The sequence below is a fragment of the Leptonychotes weddellii genome, chromosome 8, assembly GCF_054177405.1.
Source record: "Leptonychotes weddellii isolate Sample4059 chromosome 8, ASM5417740v2, whole genome shotgun sequence".
NCBI classification, from domain to species: Eukaryota; Metazoa; Chordata; class Mammalia; order Carnivora; family Phocidae; genus Leptonychotes; species Leptonychotes weddellii.
The window spans coordinates 106451536-106473179 of NC_138376.1; the positions used below are offsets into that span (position 1 = coordinate 106451536).

Consider the following 21644-nt stretch of genomic DNA (forward strand, 5'->3'; position numbering starts at 1 on the left):
GTCTCTCTTCTCCAAGTTACAATGTCTTCTAGCCTTCAGAATAGTTCTGTCCCCCGCAACTGCAATGGCATTTACTGCCGTAGCCCTCAAATGCAGTACGCCCAGTTTCTCCAGGAGATGAGCTTTCTCGATGTCCGGGATTGTGCTTGCTTCTTCTATCTGTGACTCCACAGCCATTAGACTCTGAGTGAGTCATGCCTTGAACTGATGTGAAGCTTGAAAGGGAGACCGTCAAGGAGGGAGAAAGTAGAGATGCATCGGAATGATGAGGACTTTGAGCAGTAGGAATCCAGGGCAGTGATAAGTAGTAGACTACAGATCCCAACAGATTTATGCTTTTGAACGTGGGTAATCTGATTGATTTTTTTTAACTTAAAATGTACCTAATTATTTATGTTAGAATGGCCACATGGGTTACATCAAATGGAGACTTGTTTAGCCTTTGTGAGAAGACAGCCCTGGATATGCACCAATGTACACTATTGTTTTAAGCCGTCATTTAGGGTACTCATTCCTCTAAATATCCTCGCGAGGTGGGGTGGGAATTCTACAGATAAGGGGATAGAGGATGATGTCACACAGCAATTAGGCGCTGAATCCCATGCCACAGTCGTGTGACTGAAACAGTAGGGTTTTAGCTCTGACATCACAGCACCTGCTCTGTCATGAAACGGTCCCAGGGCCGGGTCTGCCTGATGGAGAAACCCCAATCACGGCCATGAGAAGCTCTTGGGAGAGGGCCAATCCAGAAGAGCACACCTGTGACCTTATGCTCCTCATCATTATCTGTCCACATCTGTCCCCCTCTGTTCCTGACGTGACCATGTTTTCCAGACTCTTATCACTTGTGCCCAGTTCTTACAGTAAATCAGCTTCACTTTCTCCTTTCTGGTACCATCTTTTTTTATCCAAGGTTTCTATACCTATTTTATTTTACTTTTTAGGGATTTTATTTATTTATTTCAGAGAGAGTGGCACACAAGTTGGGGGTGGGGCAGAGAGGGAGGGAGAAACAGATTCCCCACTGAGGGCAGAGCCCAACATGGGCTTGATCCCAGGACCCTGAGAATATGACCTGAGTTGAAGTCAGACGCTTAACCGACTGAGCCACCCAGGTGCCCCAAAGTTTCTATACATATTTTAAATTGAGGGGTTGCTTCTTGTAACAGTACCTATTTGATTGTTTTTTTTAATGATTGGGATTTTTCTTAGTCTTTGGAATGATTTTTCCCATTTCATGGAAGACTTTGTGCCTGTTTTCCCTATCTTCGTAGCTCATTGATGGAGGCCGTGCCAGCAAGCTGGATTGAGAAATGCTGCAGATCACTCAAGTTCCTGCTGTTCAGTGATGATGTAGCCAGTAAGCTTTAATGACCCTGTGAGGGATCTATTTTTAATGGAGTCGCCCTCAGGGTTTAGTTGCTCCTGTTTTCCTTGAGGTCAATGTGCTCAGAATATGAACCTGAACTTTCTGCCCTCTCATGATGCAATGGAAGTCACATAAATTTCCTACACCCAATCTTTGTTTTAATCCGGTGAATTAATGCTTGCTAGGCATTGGGCACATCAACCATTTCTCAACTGCTTGTTTTCGATAAGTCATTTCTGTCTACTGAATCATCCTTGCTGGACACTGTGCTCTTTATAGGGACCGTGTGAGTCATAGGGGCCCATGAGCACTGTCCTCACTATATTTAAAACCTGCTGTGTTTCCAACACAAGAAACTCTACCTCAGCTTAAGGAGCTAGCTTCCCCTTCATTATTTTTTGTTGTTCTTAGTTTTTGCAAATAGCTCAGTGAGTCTTTGGATATTGGTGGCCAGACATTAGGTGTGGAGAGTCTTTTTTCAAAGATCTTTTGAACTCTATCAGAATTGTCTGGGTGCAGAGATCCTCAGCTTCCTTCAGACTGTTGCTGGGAGGCCTCATTCTGTATTTACTGGCTTCCCTGTGGCAGAGGGAGTCGATCCTCTGTTCCCCAGAGAACCTTGATTACCAACTACCACCAACTCAATGCCCTTCATGAAGACGTCCCCATTGGTATTGGTCCCACTGCCCCCAGCCCTTTCTGCCCAAAAGCATCTCTTGCTCACAGAAAACTGGTTTGGTTTTTGGAAGCATCTTTCCAGATCCACTCTTGGGCACCTTATATGAACGTACGGAGTAATGGAAGGCAGAAAGCCGATCACCAGTCTTATAAGTAACCTTAATAATTAACCAGTTTAGACAGATATTTGCCATTATTTTCATATTGTAAAGTATTGCCAGTTGTCAGTCTTTATTGTAAATACTTAAAAACCCAGGAGGCCAGATGGACAAGCCGTCTGCCATCTCTGCAGACCACCATCTCCACCAGTCTCTCATAACCTCCCACCCACCGGCCAGAAATCATGGTGGGGGAAAAAAATTCAAGAAAGTGTAGCTGTGTGAGGTAGCAAAAACTCAAAGTAAGAAAGCACCATATGAGAAAGCCTTGAGGTGTGAGTCTTTCAGGTGTCTAATGAATGTTATAGTCTAACAGGAAGATTATAAATAAGTAAATAAGTCCGTTGTTTATGAGACTGGCACGTGCTCTGAAGTCATGAAACAAAGGGATGGGACATGCCATTCAGAGAGGGTTGTTGTCAGAGGAGGCCACATGCCTCTCTGAGAGGGTTACATTTAAGACCTAAAAGAAGCCAATCAGTTGAGCCACATGAGGAACAAATGACCAAGTACAGAGGCATTAGAAGACATGGCCTCCCCCCAAGTCCAGTTAGGTCCTGGTGACACTGCTGTCTCTCCTCAGCTTTCGTCACTTCTTGTCCGCCAAGCCCCAACCCCCAAAGATAGTCATTAAACATGAGGACTTAGGGCAGCTCTTTCCACAATCTCTCTGTCAGGCTGCTTGGCATGGGACAGTCTTTATCTGGAGTTGACTCTTGGGTGTCAGGCACCTTAAGGATCAAAAGACTGAGGAACAGACCCACAATGAACTTATCTAAACTCATGACTAAAATTGGCCCAAATCCCCTTTTCCTTCTTTAATCACGTGCATATTTGCTGTCCCTGAAGAAGCAGCTGTTCCTAGGGTGGCCTGGCCAGTAACTAAGACTGAGGGCTTAGGACAGATTCCTCGGCCCATCTGGCAATTGCACTTTTTGCTCTGCTGATTAGGTGCATATCCTGAATTAGGTACATTTGCGAGGCTTCAACGTTCTTTCATGAATTGGGCAGAACCAGATGAGAAACATCCGCAGGCAACCCCCACTGACAGGCCAAGCTGCTGGTGGGACACAGGTGTTGGGTTTGAGATCAAGGAGCAGACACCAGCACTGTTCTATCTTGGACTAGCAGGGAGAAAAGTCACACGGCCAGAAGTCAAAGCACGGGACAGGGAGAGTGTCGCCTCTTATCTACAAAATTAGAAACAATTTTTAAAATGCCACAGGCTTTTGTCAGTCTGTTCTGTGATAGCTCTGCAAGTACAAAGTGAAATTTTTAGTGGTCGTTAAAGATCTTGCAAATGTCACCAACTCATTATCTAGTAGAATAAAGGTCACCTGAGACGAATAAATAAGTAAATGCTGGGCAGCATCTGGGGGGATGTTACAGGAGGGAAGGGGAAAGTGCCTATTAAAGACTTTCTAATCCCATGGGGATCTGGGAAGGGGACAGGAGCAGAAAGTACAATGACGCCTGGGTCTAGGAAGAGGACGGGACAGATCGCACGGTGGTTCAGGGCATGGAGTCAGATTACTTGGGTTCAAATCTCAGCTGTACAGCTTGTTACTTGTGTGGTCCTAGTGGCTTTTTAATCTTTCTGAGCATCAGTTTCTTTATCAGGGAAATAAGGACAATAATATCACATTTATTAGAAGTATCAACCTAGATAATTCACACACCGTGTGTAACACTGTGGACGGACCTCCTAGAGTTGCTGAGGAATGCTCTTTCTGGACCCAGTCTTGCAGTGGCCCTTCCCTGGAGGGAGAGGGTAGCTCCCTTAGTTATTACAGTATTAGCCTCTGTTTTATTGGGCAATGTGTGGCCGCTCGTTAGAGAGCAGTGAGTAGCATGAGAAGAAACATTAGATAAAGCAAAGAGGAGGGTCGCCTGTGTGGCTCAGTCGGTTAAGCATCTGCCTTTGGCTCAGGTCATGATCTCAGGGTCCTGGGATCGAGCCCCGCATCAGGCTCCCTGCTCAGCGGGGAGTCTGCTTCTCCCTTTCCCTCTGCCTGCCGCTCCTCCTGCTTGTGCTTTCTCTTTCTCTCTCTCTCTCTCTGTCAAATAAATAAATAAAATCTTTAAAAAAATAAAGCAAAGAGCAAAGGAGTCATAAAAACAGGGCTACTCAAATGATATGTGAAACCGTGTTTCTGTTTATTTCTAAATTTTTAACCCTTTCTCCCTTCCCTTCCTCCCTCACCTCCTGGTTGCTAAAGGTTTTACTCTGCATCACCTACACCCCGACATTTGACCTGAACGGGAGCGCTGTGCTGAAGATTGCAGAGGTGAGTGCCCAGTCCTCCCCAGCATGCACGTGCTCTGCTCCTTTTCTGCCTGCTCACAGCTGCCTCCCCGCAGGCTGGGAGAAGTCCCGGGGGGAGCTGAGGCCCAGCAGTGAGGTGAGCCCTTCTCTGATCATTACCTTGGGGAGTTTCCACTAAGGAATTGATCTGTAGGAAGCAGGCGGTGGGCTCCGCCATCCTTGGTCATGATGCTCTGCATGCTTTGGTTTGCTTCATTTGAGGCTTTAAAATGGAAATAACAGTACTAGTTCTCCCAATGCTGCTACACCTGGGTGCTGTGCCTCGTTTCGCCTTCTGAGTCTATTTTTATGAAGAATAATTGAAAAACATTTGATTTTAAAAAATGGTTTTTAAGAAACCAGGTATGAGAGTGAGAGAGACATTCACTGATGAAATTCCAGGCCTGTCTCCTAAAGCCCGATGAACACATTTTGTAACTATCATTGGAAAGCCTTCTCTTTCCCATCTGTGTTGCAGGCTAGGGAACTGTGCACCTTCCAGCACTCCCAAGAGTATGTCCAACAGAATTCTTGGCTTCTCCAATGCCTGGCAGATGCCTCTGGCTTTTGGAAACATTAGCATTCCAAAGCTATACTTTAATACGCTTAGAATAATTTTCCTTCCATTTCTTGAAAAGAGTATCTTCAGAATTCATGTGTTTTGACAGGAGTACATGTGCAGACCTCGAAGAGGCAATGACATTCTAAATTCTGAAATTAGGAAGAAAAAGAAAGCTTAACCTTAAGCGCTCATGGGTATTATTTTTTACAGTAATGATCATTTCTTGAGTATACCAGGTAGATACTTAGCATCTTGCACATATTTTCTTTTTTTTTCTTTTTCTCATTGTTGAGATATAATAGGCAAACAAAAACTCTATATATTTTAAGTCTACAACTCGATGTTTTGATATACATACACATTGTGAAATAACTACCACAATGAAACTAATTAAAATATCCATCAACTCACATAGTTAACCTTATCATGAGTAGTATTTATATTGGCCTCTACATGTGCCTTCTATGGTATTGTGTGGCATTAAAGAGTGAAGATTAAGAGAAAATCATTTAGCTGACCTCTAACTACAATATAAATTCCCAAATGTGTATTTATATAGGTAGAAAGAACACTTTTCTTTAACCTATTTATATGTTTTACTCCATATAAGTAAAGAAGTAGGATAGCTATCAGTAATTTTTTTCAATTGATTTTTAAGGGACACCTGTGTGTGTTCTTATTATTTGCAGGTTCCCTTTTTTGTTGTGTGTGTGGTGAGAACACTTAACCTGAAATCTACCTTAACACATTTCTAAGTGTACAATGCGGTAATGTTACCCACAGGCACCATGTTGCTCAGCAGGTGTCTAGAACTTATTCATTTCTTGTAACTGAAACTTCAGACCCATTGAAGAGTGACTCCCTACTCTGCCCTCCCCTCAGCCCCTGGCGATTACCAGCCTACTCTCTGGATGCATTGGACTATTTTAGGTACCCCATGTCAGTTTGCTTTTAAAATGACAAATGTGGTTTCTGATTAGAGTAAGAAAACAGGTTGGCATCTGCGTAGCCTGTTAGCCCTTTGCCATGTGAAGGGCAAGAAGGGAAGTGCAGCTGTTCCTGCCTAGCCAGCCCCACACCCCCACCGCTGATGGAGCTTGGGGGTGGGCAGGCACAGGTTGTTTCAGGATCTTCAAGAGGGGAGGAGAGCTACCAGGAGTTCCCAAGCTGCTTTCCGGAGGAAGAGGACAAGGTTGCCTTTACCGTCCTCCCAGGAACCAGTTTTTGAATGAGAACCTTATCAAGATGTCATTCCTGAGCAGTGGACACACTACCCTGACCTGCCTGAGTTCAGGCTGTTTACGGAGGGTAGCTAGAAACCAGAGTAGAGACTCAGCAGGCCTTTCCAGATAGAATAAAATATCAAAACACAGTGGTCTCTACCAAAACCTATAAAGGAAAAACAAAGCTTTTTTTTCGTTTTTTGAAAAAAAAAAAAAAAAATTCAGCCCCAAAGCAATATAGAGCTTAGCGGCAAGAACCCCAGCTGGGAGCTCCGGGCTCTGGGGGAGCACTGTTTGGATGTAAATCCCAGCTCTACCACCTCCCACCCACCTGCGGTGTTGCCGTGGCTACCTCCCTGGGCCTGCGTTTGTTCTCTGTGAAAGCAGTGTGAGCAGTGTGCTTTTGCCATTTGGGCAAGGGAGATAGAATCCATGGAAGAAGCTGTTAGTGCAGACCCATCCTCACAGTAAGTTCATGCCACTGCCATTAGGAGCTGCAGGTTGCTGATGATGTCCACATTGCACTGGACAGTGCCGATCTGGCCAGGGCCCTGAAAGGGTCACCATTATGTAATCTGGCACAGGATGAGCAGATCTATTTATATGAAAAGCATAGCAACAATTTATAACTATAAGCATATGGATCCGGAGTTACAAATACTAGATTATTAGATGAATCATATATAGATAATTTAAGAAAGAATAGTAGTAGAACCATCTGAAATCATTGTTTACATTAGCTCCACAAGAGAGGAATAAACGTTTTTCTCACTGGCCCTAGTTCCTCAAATTTGCAAAACAGCTCAGAGCCTTTCAGTTCGTACCATAGAAATCACTTAAGAAGTGATTTTGCATCAACAAAAAGAATTAACTATGTAAGAAAGTTACACTGCCACAAAAAATAATAGCGTTCCATAGACTTAAGTGCAGTAATTTTGCAGGTTCTCAAGTGCTTCTCTCCTGCTCATTTAGCCTTTGAAGGTCTACATCTCGGTTTTGAAAGCAGGACCTCTCAGCCTAAAACCACCACTTAGCTTCTGGGAGCCTTCTTAGTTGTATCTGAACTTTTCATAAAAATAAGTCTTTAACTTGATGAAAAAAGAATGTTCTGTTGTCACTTCTGCTATAGCTTGGGAAACAATTTATAAAAACACCTTAAAATCAGCCATTTGAAACTCCTGTGGAAATGTTGAGAAAGAATCCAGACATTCTCTTCTTTTTTACCCTGATGCACAGTGACTATTACTCAAAAACAGTGTTTACCCTGAAACCTGTTGATCAGGAAATGGGGATGTGTACTTAACTATGAAAAATGAGGCCATTTCCCCAAGGCACTGTTGAAACTATTAAAGGATCATTAAGCACTCAAAAGGTAAATAAAGCCTTCATTTGTATGTCTAACTTTAACTTGCTTAAGTAAACTGTAATAATGAAAGTTTTTCAGATCACAGTTTTTCATGATACAGGAGGAATAAGACATATCATCAAATTTGGAAGTGGGTAATTATGAAATATGCAATATGTGTTTTCTGTTCAATTTCATGAATAATCAGAAATAAAAACTCCCTATGGATACATAATCTTTCTCGTCATTGGTTGAAAGCTAGACAAGATTTCTCTTAGTATGATGCCCAAATTAGCAGATCTGCTGTTGAATTTTCCAAGGGTAGTTACCTTAATATTGGAAAAAGCTGTGGGAGTAAAAATTGCCAAAGTCTTTGGGTAAAGGAAGAAGAGAAGCCATAGCCAGAAGCTCTGTGGAGTGAATTTGAAAATGGTTAATGTTCCATTGGAAAGATTCCGGATGTATTCTCATGGCTGCTCAAGGCTCCTCTGTGGGATTTTTCAAAGTGAGAAAGCCTTGTTTATAAATATATATTTGCTGGTTTGATCTAATTGACTCATAGGAAACTTCGAGTCTTTGATCCTTGTCAAGTTCCAAGCAAAGTCTGTCTCAAAGACCATTCTTTTTCTTTAAGATTCTTAGTTTCAGGGTCCTCCCTCTTTCACTCCATCTATCCATCCATCCCTCAATTGCAAAACACTGGTTAATAATAGTAACCAGCTAATAATGGTAGTTACTAGCCTTTGAGTCCCTAGGGTATGTCAGTAAGTTGTGTTTTTTGTACATTCTCCTCTCATCTTTACCCCAACCAAGACAGATAAAGAATCCCAAGAAAAATGAGGATAATTTGCTTGTCCAAGTTTCTACTGTGAGACATTCAAATTCAGACTTTTTATATTTCAAATATGGGCTGTTAACCACCATGGTATATTGCTTCCTCACTCCTATCAGTCTTAGAAAATGTTAGTAGGATCTTGCCATAATAATATTGGCAACCAGCTGAAATTCTTAGGAGTCTCATCCACCTTGGATCTTTACCATGGTGCTTAGTTAAAAAATGGCTGTATGGTGTTTTCACATGTGAAGCAGAAGTATTGATAAATTTTACTTTTTTGTGACCATAGATTCAAGTGACTGTCAGGCAGGTGCCACTTTCTTGGGTTTCTTCATGTATTGATACTCAGTTTATCTTTTCTGAGCATTATGCTAGCATCAGATGATCTGATGTTTATGTGTTTATAGTTTCGTTTAGTGTCACTTTTACCCCGGGGAGTTTAAAACCATTAAGGCTGAAGACCTGCTACCAATTCAATGATTCTAGTTGTCACTAAAGTATTTTTTTTTAATTGGGCTGACTTCTACCTCCTGAATGTTCAATGATACTTTTTTTTTTTAGTTTAATGTAGTAGCATTATTCCTGAGACAGCAAATAAAATATACAGTTAAGGAGCAGATTAGTCTGCAGATAAAATCTAGAAAAAAAGTACACAGGTGACCCAGTCAGTTTTTCTTAGAAGCATCTTGTTTGTTATGTTCTCTCTAAAAATGGGAGGAGTAACCCCACCTCCTGGCAAGAAAGCTGGTCAAGGGAGCCCAGCCCGGACTGTTATCTCAAATTGGCCGAGGCCACTGAAGTAAGGAAATCCCGTTCTAAGGAGTGTCTCCACTTTCCCTTCTGGAAACCATTTCTTTTCTTCCTTCTGGGCCTGTTTCTTTACGGACTCTGATTTGACTCCTCTGAAGTGTCTGTTCTTTGGTTGTTTGCTGCCGGCCAGGTTTTGAGCAAACGAGTCCTTTTGCAAAGACTTTCAACACTTCCCTGTAATGTCTGACTTACACAGCTCTTAAAAGAACTTATATGGAGTTAGAAGACACACAGAACAGTGCAGAGATCCTCTCTACTTCATTTTGAGGTAATTCATAGGGCAGAGGCTAGAGTTCAATAGACCTTCTGTAGACCAAGGTGCAGGAATTAAAGGGTTGAGGTGTCTTAAGCCATTTTAATATGCAGCTTAAGCCAAGAAGAATATGGAGGAGGAAGAGGGAAGTCACAATCAGAGGTGTCCATGTATGCTTGGGCACTTTAAAAATTTTCCAAAAGGAAAACCAGCAAATTTCCCCACCCAGCATTGTGGTCCAACTTACTTACACACATATTTCTTAGGAATAATAAAATAACTTCAGTTCACTCTGTGTGTGTGTGGGGCGTGTGCGCACACACCCACGTGCATCAGCATGAGGTGCCTTCTGTCACATACCCACCTGTTATAGCTGTTCACCTGGAAACGGCCTGGCCACCGAGTTGTCATCGTGATTCAATGTAGAGTTTAGACTTGTAGTAATAACGAAAATTGTCTATGGTTCTAATGTGAGCAGCAAGCTTTCATGATCTTCCCTATATAAAAAGACATTTCTTCTGCTTTCTTGTAGCTTAATCTTTGATCTTTCTATGTTTTATCACCAGAAATTATTTTTCATCTCCATAAAAATTTTCCCATTGAAAACATACTAGCTCTTCTGTTTATGGAACTTGTTACTCAGTATCATGCACGGTTTTAACAAAGATTTGCCAGGATCCCCGTTCAGATGGGAAAGAGAAGGCAAATGCACAGTTCAACAAAGTGAAGGTCCTATGTATTTTGCAAAGCTAAACAGATTTCTCTTGTGGCGGCTACTTTAAAATTTGTTATCACTTTGGCCAATGTTGAATATCGACTACATCCTATTATGCTGCTTCATATGAAATAACAATGATTCTGCCCTGGGTTTAACCTCGTACTGTTATTTATCAGTCTTCTTCCCTGAAGATACTGCTTACTTTTGTTGCCTGTGTATGGCTTGCAGACTTGTGTTTTCTTGTTCTTTTTCCTTCTTCTTTCGGCATTTGTTTTGCCTTATTAACTCTGTGGTTTTGCCCTCAGCTGTGTGTCGCATGCCATAAAGCTGGACGTCCACAAATGCATGAAATGGTTAAAAGGTCCATTACGAAACTCCTCACTGCCCTGTGTCTTCGTGCGCTCCCTGGCCACCAGGGTCCTGTGGCTTTTCACAAGGTATTTGACTTGGCCCTTTGAGCCTCTGGCAGAGAAACAGGACTGGGGCTCTTAAGTGTCAACTCTGCACTACGAAAGCAAAGGGCACGGGGAGGTAGAAGTGCCACCGGAAATACTACACGAGGAAATCGATGAGCCTTCTCCCAGAAACTCAGCCTGCCTTTGGACTTGCTATTCTCTCAAATTCTCTGATTCAGTGTGCTCATTTTAGCACTACTCCAAGGTAGAGGCAAAAAAACATTTACAAAGTGAAAAAGCATTGGCTTTGAATATAGTGATCAGGTTTATCATGAAAACCCTCATTCTAGGACCCTTCCTGGTTTACCAGTTTATTGTGATTATAGAAAGTATGAGAACCTTTTTTTTTTTTTTTTTTAGAAGATGTCAAGATAGCTGATAGAGCATTTCTTTCTGTGGACTTAAAGATAGTGATATTATCAGGTACATGGTCATTTTTATATTTAAAAGGATACCCTTTTATCATAGTAAGTACTTTACACATCCAGCTTTAGCAGGATGAGCTTCTTAGATTAACCCTTTTTTTTTTTTTTTAATTAAGTAGCCTCCACACCCAGCACAGAGCCCAGTGCGGGGCTTGAACTCACAACCCTGAGATCAAGACCTGAGCTGAGATCAACAGTCGATGTTTAACCGACTGAGCCACCCAGGCGCCTCAGATCAATACCTTTTTTTTTTTTTTTTTTAAAGCAGCGTAAACATGCAACGAGTCATTCCCAGTACTGTACCCCTGGGATTAGCAACTAGCCACTAGAAGTGGTAGTGACGTTAAAACTCAAAGAAATGCATTTGGTATTTAGGAAGTTCTTGCCCAGTTACTGTACCGTATGCATTACATAAACTCCAGTTCCTCAGCTGTGCTTTCTTTCATGGGTCTAAAGTAACCGATAAAAGTTTTGAAGGGAGGTTGTAGAGCTGGTATTGCTGTCCAAATTTAAAAGAATCATGCTTAGATTATGAGTTCAACTCTCGAAATAGCTACTCTTTCATCTTTAATGCTTCTGCAGCTTCAAGATCCCCCCTCAATTTATGTCAGAGCTCAGAGATCTTAAAGATCAACAGCTATAAAGATTTCTGGGGAGAATGTAGGCTTTAAAGAAAACTGTTAAATTTTGAGGCACGAGTAGTCCTGCTGTTCCTAATGACACTATTGAGAATTTGTTGTATCAAAGGGAAGCACCGCACTCATTTGGGTGTATTTCCCGGGTTTGTGCATCCTTTCACGACGTGCCAAGTAAACGCCTTCAGGGATTAAGACACCTTTTTTCTACATATGTGTAATTTGTGCCTTCACTTACATTATAATCCATGATCATTGGAGAAAATGAATTTAAAACTGACGTGCCCTTCAATGGTAATTTGAAAAATAAATTATTTTGGAAATTACTTCTCTTTTTTAGCTAAAAATGAATTAATCTAAGCCAACTTCCAATTAAATGTATGAGTTTTAAATGCTCACTTGGACTATTAAGCATTCAATAGATAAATTTAACTGTTGGAAAATATTCAATTTTACATCATTATTTTACCAAAAAGGTTATGACAGTGAGGCCTGACAGAAAGTTCCAGCATAAGCAGTAGTGGCCACAAAGGTTAACACTTAGTATCTCTTCCATGTGACTTCTCATCCATCAAATTAAGTTTGTCATTGAGGTGAGAACACTTTGTTTTTGTTGTAGATAATCTCAGAGTTATTCCTAGAAAAATAATTTTGGTACATTAAATCTCTTTCTTTTTGTGGGTCTAAATATACTTAGTAAACAGGAAAGGATGACCTAACTGATGGACAGAAAATAGCAGGTATATTTAAAGCGCGCATTTATTGTTATGCCCATCCCTATAGCTTCCAGAAGACTTAGAGGCAATAAAATCTGAAAAGTCATAACATTAAACATCATCATCATCCAATAAGGGATTTTTTTTTTTGCAAATTGGGAATTCTTCATGCTTGCAGCCCTCAGGGGGTCTTCCCAGGTCCAAGTAGACATTCAGATTTGCAAGACCCAAATAGGCCACAATTGGCATTATTATTTGCTTCATAGATACATACCAGGGAAGAGAAGCAGGGCCCTGGCAGGCATTTCTCTCTCCCAGGAAGGAGTCCTTGCAGCAGTCCAGTGGCTAGTCTGTGGCTCTCAAATGTCAGCCTCGGAGCAAGAAGACGGGAGCCACCTCGGTGGGTGCAGTCATCTTGGCTTAGGAGCCCCCATATTTCCACCATGGAGGAACCCGAATTCCATACCAACTCCAAGAGCAGAGCTGGCTGACATCCCTCAGAGGACGTGAGCAACGACAAGATTCACCCAGGGAACCCAAACCTGGGCCTTCTCACCAAGTTTTTAAAGTCCATCCACAGCTTTCCCAAGTCAGATGCAGCTTAGTAATTGAGAGACACTTTCACCCTAAGCCATGCTGCTTAGTAACCCAGCCAATGGTCCACCTTTATCGGGTGTCCAGAAGAACACAGCTAGGGAGTTAATCCAAGATCAAACTTGTTTATAGTGCAGCAGAAAGGGATTCACTAGCCCTTTCCCCATACTTGATAACTCAGGAGTGAGTAAATTCTGTTCCTGGCTGGCCATGGAAGGAGCCTTTCCTGACTAATTTCCAACCATCTGAGTTTGCGCTCAGTAGAATTATTTGGCATATCTAAAAAATCACTAATTTGCATTCTCCTATGATGCTCAGAATAGTAAGTTCTGAGAGTGATAATCTTTAGGAAAATGTTACTTGCCTATAGGCTTAGAAACAAATTTTCAGGGATTTTAAATATTTATAGTGCTCATCGATAATTAGTCCTAAATCAGGCTGACTTTCTATTCAAGAGGGATTTAATATCCTCTCTGGTTAATTCCAAAGCATGTTGGTAATGAACTGATATCTACAGAGTGTATATGTTGCTATCTTATCTCTTTACCAGGTGTGCATTGAGACATACATATGTAGCTGTCACCAGCGTAGTATAAACACTGCTGTGCGGGCAACTCTCAGTCAAATGCTGAGTGACTTGACTTTACAGTTACGACAAAGGCAGGAAAACACGGTGAGCGGGCCTGCCGGCGTCCCTGTGTAACTAACTGCATGCTGTGTGTCCCACATCCTAGATGCTCCATCCCCCACCTGCTGCCAGGGAGGCTTCCTCCTGAAACAGTAGGAGGGGCTTGCTTGGTTTAGAAGAATGTTTATTTATATAAATTAAGCTCTTTATATTTTTGCCTGTTTAAAGTCTTGAGAGTTGTTTTTCCTTATGGTTCCTATCATTTTTTAGTCATTATTTTATAATTCTGTTTTTTTAATCATTTTTTAAACTCAGATTGAAAACTTTTTTATAAAAACATTGTATTAATTTGCTAACAGATACCAGAAGTAAGTTCAAAATTAGGAAAAATTAATAGCAATTAATTACCTGCTTTGAGGTTTGGTGTCAGTTTCTCTTTGTTAACTAAAATATTGTTCCAGGAGATCTTCCTTCACCTGCTGGGGCCATCAGGGTAAAGCTCAATTTGCCTTCTCTCTGTCACCAAAGCCCGTTGGAGCTTATTGATCTAAACTTGAACAGATTGTCTAAAATTGAGCGTTCCCGGGAAAAATGTAAATGTAATTGGCTTCTCATATATTTTATCCTTGGGGAATGTTAATGAAGAATGATTCTTCTTTAAAATAAGTATGTGGGTTTTTTAAATCTGCTTCTGAATAATTCAGATTAAAATTCTTTAAAAATCTGCAAGAAGTATTCTGAAATGAACACTTTAGTCTCTAGAATAGGAAATCTCAGTGGCAGTCTGAAATATCTCAGAAATTAACTTTACAGAAATGAAGATCTCATGTTTAACTTAAATCATTTCTAATTTTTACCTTCAATTATTTTCTAATTTTTAGAGTTGAGTGGAACCTTAGGGTTTGTCTAGTCAAAATCTTTTATCCCTCATTTTACAGCTGAGGAAGATGAAGCCCAGAGAGGTGAAATTAAATTCATTTTAGAATGAATGAGCTTATCAGTGAAAGAGCCAGAACTAAGCCCCTTGGCTCCTAACTGCTGCCGTGGCAGCCAGATCTGAGAAAGCAATACTAGTCTGAAAAAGCAAATACTGATCTTTTTTTTTATGTTTGCTATGTCCACAGCCCAAGTTTCTATTAAAAAAATGTTTTATCTCAAGATACTATTACCTTAGGTTACCCTTTGTTAAAAACTACTTCATTTAAACTAGGATTTTGCATCTGATAACATGGGACTAGTAGTTAAAAAGAAATTCATATTATAAATAGAAAACATGCTAAGGAAAAAACACTTAAGAAAAAGTGTTAAAAACACATTTTAATAGAAGTAAACCTGAGATGTAGAAAATCTTACATTAATCATACACTCATAGTTGATCCTTGGTAAATGGCAACGTGATGAAATAATTTAATACTAATGGTGTCTTAATGTTTTAAGATGAAACATTTAAATGAAACTTTGTAGTTTCAAATTGGTTTCAATTGTATCCCTTCACTTAATCTTATTTTTAAATTTTAAGGAGAAGAATATTAGGTTTCAAGTAAAATGACTCAGCCTTTTAGTTCACGTTGCTCTTCTGTAAGATGGGTGACAGGTAGACTATAGAGGTCTGGATAAAACCCAGAGTGTGTGACTCTTGATCACGGGGTTATGAGTTTGAGCCCCATGTTGGGTGTAGAGATTGCTTAAAAATAAAATCTTAAAAAAAAAACAACAAAACTTAGAGGGTTATCTGCCTCTGCTTGTGGTATTATATGTCTAATCAGCCCTTTGGTCCTGCTCATCACTGACCATCTGGACTTACCCAACCTGAGGCAAGATCCCAAATTAGGTGGAAAATTAGTGTTTCCTGTCATTTCCTTTCTATTACTCATGCAGTCCCCAGAGATGTTTCCATGTCCCAGAAAAGTAATTCTCAGGATGCTAATATTTGAAGCACATGGGATATCTACTAGAGGGAGACCTAAGTTTTGTCAGCTAAGAATGATGATTTTTAAAAAGCTAATAAAGGGAAGTGGTCTGTAGGAGTGGTGAGGTTCATTCAAAGGAGACTGTGTCTTCTCCCATGGCATACCTAGCCTTACCTGGGGAAGATGTGTAGTGTGTAGCACGACCCATCACAGGAAGGAATCCTGGGCCACCTCAGAATTAGGAAGATTTAAATACAATGGAAAGAAAATAAATCTAGCATGAAATGTACATTTGATCCTTGAACAACATGGGTTTGAACTGTGCAAGTCCACTAATATACAGATTTTCTTCATAAATATAGTACTGTACTTTTTCTTATGATATTCTTAATAACACTTTCTTTTTTCTATCTTACTTTATTAGAAGAATACAGACTATATTACATATAGCATACAAACTATGTGTTAATTGACTTGTTTATGTTATTGGCAAGGTTTCTACTCAACACGAGGCTCTTAGTAGTCATGTTTTAGGGGAGTCCAAAATGACACACAGATTTTTGACTCTACGGGGTGATCGGTTCCCCCAACCCCCACATTGTTCATGGGTCAACTGCATCTTCAACCTCATGTCCATCCCTACTTCCAGGACAGATTATGCAATTTGATTTTGTACCATCAGGATCTTAGAGTTATTATCAAGCTTTATTGTTGAATTATTTAGATGATGAAAGCCTTTGTTAAATTATAAGTTACTAATTTCAAAAAGCAAAATGCCACATGTAAATACTTAGGGAGTAGGTGGTAGTGTTTCTCCTGTCCTTTAAAAATGAATCGAATGTATTTCCTCCAGAAAATGTTGTTCTACACTCAGTATTTAGCCACTGCTGAGCTGTAGACATTGACGTAGCCTTTCACGATGAATGCTATGGAAGCAGCTGAGCTTGCAAACTGATGAACAAAGAATAGTAAAAATATGTGCCCGTAACAAGTTTAAAAGACAGAGCGGTGCCCTGGGATGATTTTTATGTCTGGCAGTTGATCAGCCTGAAAATGCCCTCTTCTCTCCCAGTGCTGAGGTAGGGAGACTGAAGAACCTTTCTATAGACCTGTATTTTAAAATTCAGGAACCTGATCCTTCTTATTACTAAGAGTCCTTAGTAGGCGCCTTAGTAGGTGCCAATCAAAGTGTAGTCTGTGACCTTGGAGCCAACTCTCTGGCAGTTTACACAGGGCTAGCTCCAAGCCCTAGCTCAGCAGCCTGGAATCATATAGTGCGTTAAGGGCTTAAAGCTTGTTGAAGATTGTGGAGTCTGGAATGAATTATTTTAGGAACTGATGAGCTCAGTTCCAGACATCAGAGTCTTCTCCTAAATACTATGAATAATGAAATGCTATCAAGAGCTGGAGGGTGCACTTAGGAAAGTTAGTTGAGCCCAGAGCACTCAGAATGACATTTGTTCCCTAGAATTTTCCATTGTCTAAGAGTCAGGAATTTTTGTGCCTGAATCTCCTAATTGTCCTGTGTGTGTCTCCCTTCCTAGATAATTGAAAACCCGGATGTCCCACAGGAATTCAGGAATCCAGGTATTGGATTTGATTTTTCTAGTTCAGTTTAAAAAAGCGAGTCTAAGAATGCCCACTGTGTGCTTGGCGCTGGAAATGTGGAGGTGAGTGGGGCTGTCTCAGGGAGCTCTCAGGAGCTTCTGCTTAGTTTTGCCTCACCAGCCAGTACTTCCTCAGCCTTTCTTTAACCTTCCTTCTGGCCCTGCACCCTGCCCCCTGTGCCTGTTTCTGTCCCAACCCTGGGAGAGTCACTCTTCATATACCTTCCGGTTGGACCCTGGGGGTTTTTTGTGGCTTTGGTTTTTTTGGTTGTTTTTTTTTTCTTTGTCATTGTTTTGTTTTTGTTTTGTTTCGTTCTCCATGAAGTCACGTTTATAATTGTTAAAATGAGAATTGGCTAGAGGGCTGTGGAAACCTGATCGGCGTAGAGCTATTGTCCCGAAGTAAGTTTGTGAAATGCCATTTTTTTCATATGAAACAAATGAATCTCACAGGGAATCTGACAGTAGGACAAACAGCTCAGTGTAAGTGGCAGATGAAATCAAGGTAAGGAATTTCATTCTGACCTAGAGGAAAAGGAAAAACAAAGGTCTACCTATAACTGACAAGCAGTTTGGTTTTTGTTTTTTTCGGTCTTTTGTTTTGTGTTTTAGTTTGGTAGTATTGTTTTCTGAAAGAGAAATGAAAAATTCAGACCATCTAATTAAAAAAAAATGGAAATATGTTTTATCTCAGATTTTATTCAGTAATTTAAAAAATACTGGAAAATCTGCTTTTCTTTGATATTTTTGCATGTTCATAATAAGAAAAGGCAGGGGTGAGGGGGAAGGTGGTTACAGAGAGGATGAAAAGGGGAATGAAAGGGGAAGAGAAAAACAGCCAGTCACAATTAGGAGACACAGAGTGAAGGAAAGAAATGAGAAAGGCATTAAGTCATCTCTGAAGGCATTGCTGGAGCATATGGTTTTAATTGCCTCTTGCTCCCCTCTTGGGCTGCAGACCGGAATGGGCTTCAGCACCTTGCCACCTGTGGAAGCTCCCAATGTCGCACTCCACCTGTCGTTTCCTCTCTTGGGCCACCACGGTTCCGTAAAACCTTCACTTTGGTTTTATAAACCAAAGAGGAGGTCCAAGTCCTCTTGGCCAAAGGTTTATCTTTAAAAATATAATATTAGTAAAAACTGGATGGACTTACTGACATATATCTAAAACGGAGTTTAAGGACTACTTATGGGTTTTATTTATTTTTAGTGGTGTCTTATTGTACCTTGTCATTTCTCAGGTTTGTTTCTGCATGGAAGGTCATAAATTCTCAGGATTAGCCATTTCTCTTTCCCGCCCTCCTCTGACTTTACTGTCATTTTCTATCTTTCACTCTTGCCATTTTTTCTCCATCTACCTTGACCTCATGGTCATTTTTTTTTTTTATGTCTACATTCATCAAATACTCAGCCACAATTATATAGATCTTTAAAGGTGTTTTAAATGCTTCCACTTTTTACTTCACTGGGCCCAGCAATTCTGTGAGATTGAGATTATTTGTCCCCATTCCACCAAAGGGAGAACTGAAGCTTACCCAAGCTCATGCGATCAGCAAGTTGTGGACCAATACCTGAACTAAATTTCAGCCTTTCTCCAATACGTTCAGTGCTTCTGTGGGAGTTTTGTTGCTAGCTTCTGGGCATGAACATGTTTGGAGGGAAAATTCTTTCTTCTGGCATTGGTCCCTGCTCTGTTAGCAACTGTGTGCCCTGAGGATGCTGGGCAAATAGGTAAAGTAGTGCAGATGGGGACTAAGTTATTTTGCCCTCTTTCCCTATTTCCGTAGTTTGAGAAGCCCGTCTTTCTTCCACGCTGCCATGTTTAACTCTTTGATATAACTCAAATCTGCTCAAGAGATCCAGAAATTCCAAAGGTCAGAATAAGGGATACATTTGTAGTCTACGGGCCTAGATATTGAGAAAATTGTTGTCAGTTGTGTTGTTTCTTAAATTAATCAAGTCTCCTTTTGTTAAGTGTGAATGAGTTTTATTTATAATAGTCAACAATGTATCATTTTCTTTCTGAAATGTGTTTTTGAAGTGTTTTACTTCAGAAACAAATAATTATGTTTTCTATGATCATTTTAATGACCTAAGGAAGCCTCAGCAACTGAACCTTCTTTTCAGTTCTGAAAACATCAAAAGCAGAGGATGGGAAAGACTGTTGAGGAAGCTTCTAGTGCCCTCTGCCAATGTCTAACGCTTGTAACCTCTTCTGTTTGAAGGGTCGACAGTTGAGTCCCTCTGTGATGACCTTGTCTCTGTGCTCACTGTTCTGTGTGAGAAGCTGCAAGCCGCCATCAAGTAAGTGCCTTCGACATTGGTGTTCTTATTCACCAATGGTCTATTTCTGAGATAACTTTTGCCTACAGCATCACTCACAATTGCAGATTATAGGGACAGTGGTTACTCCCATTGGTATTCACCTGTCATTCCTGAGAAATCAATTCAATGACTTTGGGCAAACCCACATTACCAAATACCATGACTGAAGGATATAATTTTCTCATGAGACATGGGAAAACAATAGCCTAAAAGAAGACTTAATTCCTCTAGCATGGAGCTGAGTGAGAAGGATGTTGGGTAAGAGGTAGTTGACAAAGCTAGTTGATGTATCCTGGGCACGTCCCAGCTGTGTGACTCTAAATGAGTCTTCTCATTGACCTCCATTAATGGCAAGGATGGGCTCTGTGGTCTTTCTATATTCCTTGTAACATTTCCCAAGCCTGTGAGTTCACATGCATATTTTTGAAAAGAACACATTGCTCTGACTTTTATATACTCATTTTTTGCACGCCAGTTTAATCCTTGATATTAGATCATATAGATGATATCCAATGCTCCAACTCTCCATGCAGTAAGTTAACTTATTAATTTATGCATCTATGTCATAAAAGGACTAGACTTTCCAAGATGAGATGAAAAGTCTTTACCAGCTACATATATAGTTAATTGCAAAATCTACAACACAATAAGGTTCTGAAATGCCCTTTGAGTTATGAAAGACACTATCATTTGCTGGTAACTAGAACATTTGATAATTCAGAAAACTTTACTCATAGAATTTCCTATATAGTAATAAGTTGGGAGACATAGTCTCGTTGAAACATTAGTGAGGCCTTTCGCTTTGCTGGAAAAGTTGCAGAAACTTGTAGGGTTTTTGTTTTTGTTTTAGTTTCTTTTTTAGTAAACTTAGGATTTTTGAAAGCTAAGCTTAGAATGACTTTTCAGAGTTTTTGCCCAACGGTTTCTATATCAGTGTATCCATCATTCCTCTAGATCACCTGCACATTTTGACCAAATTAAGCTCCCTTCACATTAGGCACTTAAACAATGAAGAGACCCATTTCATCCATAGGTAGTACAAGCGAAAAAGAAAAGCGCTTCTTCCACAGTGCTTCTTCCACTGCAAGTTTCTCTCACCCCAGGACCCTAGGCAGAACATTATTTTTCCTCAGAGGGGATATGTCTAAAAGCAGATGCCGGGTCTAATTGGCTTCTCCTGTACTCTGCTCAAGTCCCCATCTCCCCTGACCATGGAGAGTTGGGGCCATAAGCCTGAGACTCAGACTGTGATCCTAACCTCAAGATTCTAACACCAACTACGGTGGCCCCATCTGTAGAGTCTTCATGTGACCTGATTACCTTGGGACAGACAGTTCCAGGTTATGCCTGTTCTGTATGATTGTCATCACCCTCCTTCACTCTTAACAGTGTCCTGCCTGGGACAGGTTACATGTTCACTGTACCCATCCATGACCAGGGTTTAGATTTCTTCTAGTGCTCACTCCTCCCCACCCCTGCCTCATTCCTCTCCCTTCTGGCAGAGCCAGCTGTTACATCAGAGCTGGGGGATGTTTCTCATTGGCTTGTTTTCTCCTAAGATATAAACATATATGGTGTTTAATCACTATTGGCTCAACTGCATTATCTTTGTTGCACTAGCTGGGTAAGACCCCTGTTTGGCCCCTTACTTCCTCTTGACTTTGGGCAGAGCTCCTAACCACTGTAAGCTTATGTATCCCATAAAATAATTAATATTTATTATTGTTTGTATGTAATATAATATTAGTGATATAAAATATATTAGGGTTTTTGTAAGAATCAAATGAGAAAGTTTACTTAAAAGATAGTTGATTCCCAATAGCCAAAGATTACCTGAGGCTAAGAGAATTTGGTTTATCAACTTGTAATAGTGAGGGAGTCTGTACACTCCAGGGAGCTTGGGGTATGCAGGCAAAGGGTGTTAGGAGGGATTGTTATAGATCTGAACCAGAGCTAGGTGATTTGGAGCGGGTGAAAGGAACTGAAGGTCTGTTCAAAGATTGGGTGCTGTCTGAAAGCAGGGGCATCCCTGGATGGGACATCTTCCGTTTTTGTTTAGGTGATGGGAGGAACAGATGAGGAGATGTCATCGG

At 40.7% G+C, this 21644-nt stretch overlaps 1 protein-coding gene across 1 annotated transcript in view; it reads left to right on the forward strand.

Annotated features, from left to right (window-relative positions):
* Window positions 1-21644, forward strand: part of ARFGEF3 (ARFGEF family member 3) — a 168969-nt gene that overhangs the window by 56492 nt on the left and 90833 nt on the right. Inside the window, exons 5-8 of the mRNA XM_081829374.1 lie at window positions 4425-4493; window positions 13632-13754; window positions 17164-17206; window positions 19452-19530. Coding sequence (XP_081685500.1) covers window positions 4425-4493; window positions 13632-13754; window positions 17164-17206; window positions 19452-19530 — 314 coding nt within the window. The remainder of the gene's footprint in view (window positions 1-4424; window positions 4494-13631; window positions 13755-17163; window positions 17207-19451; window positions 19531-21644) is intronic.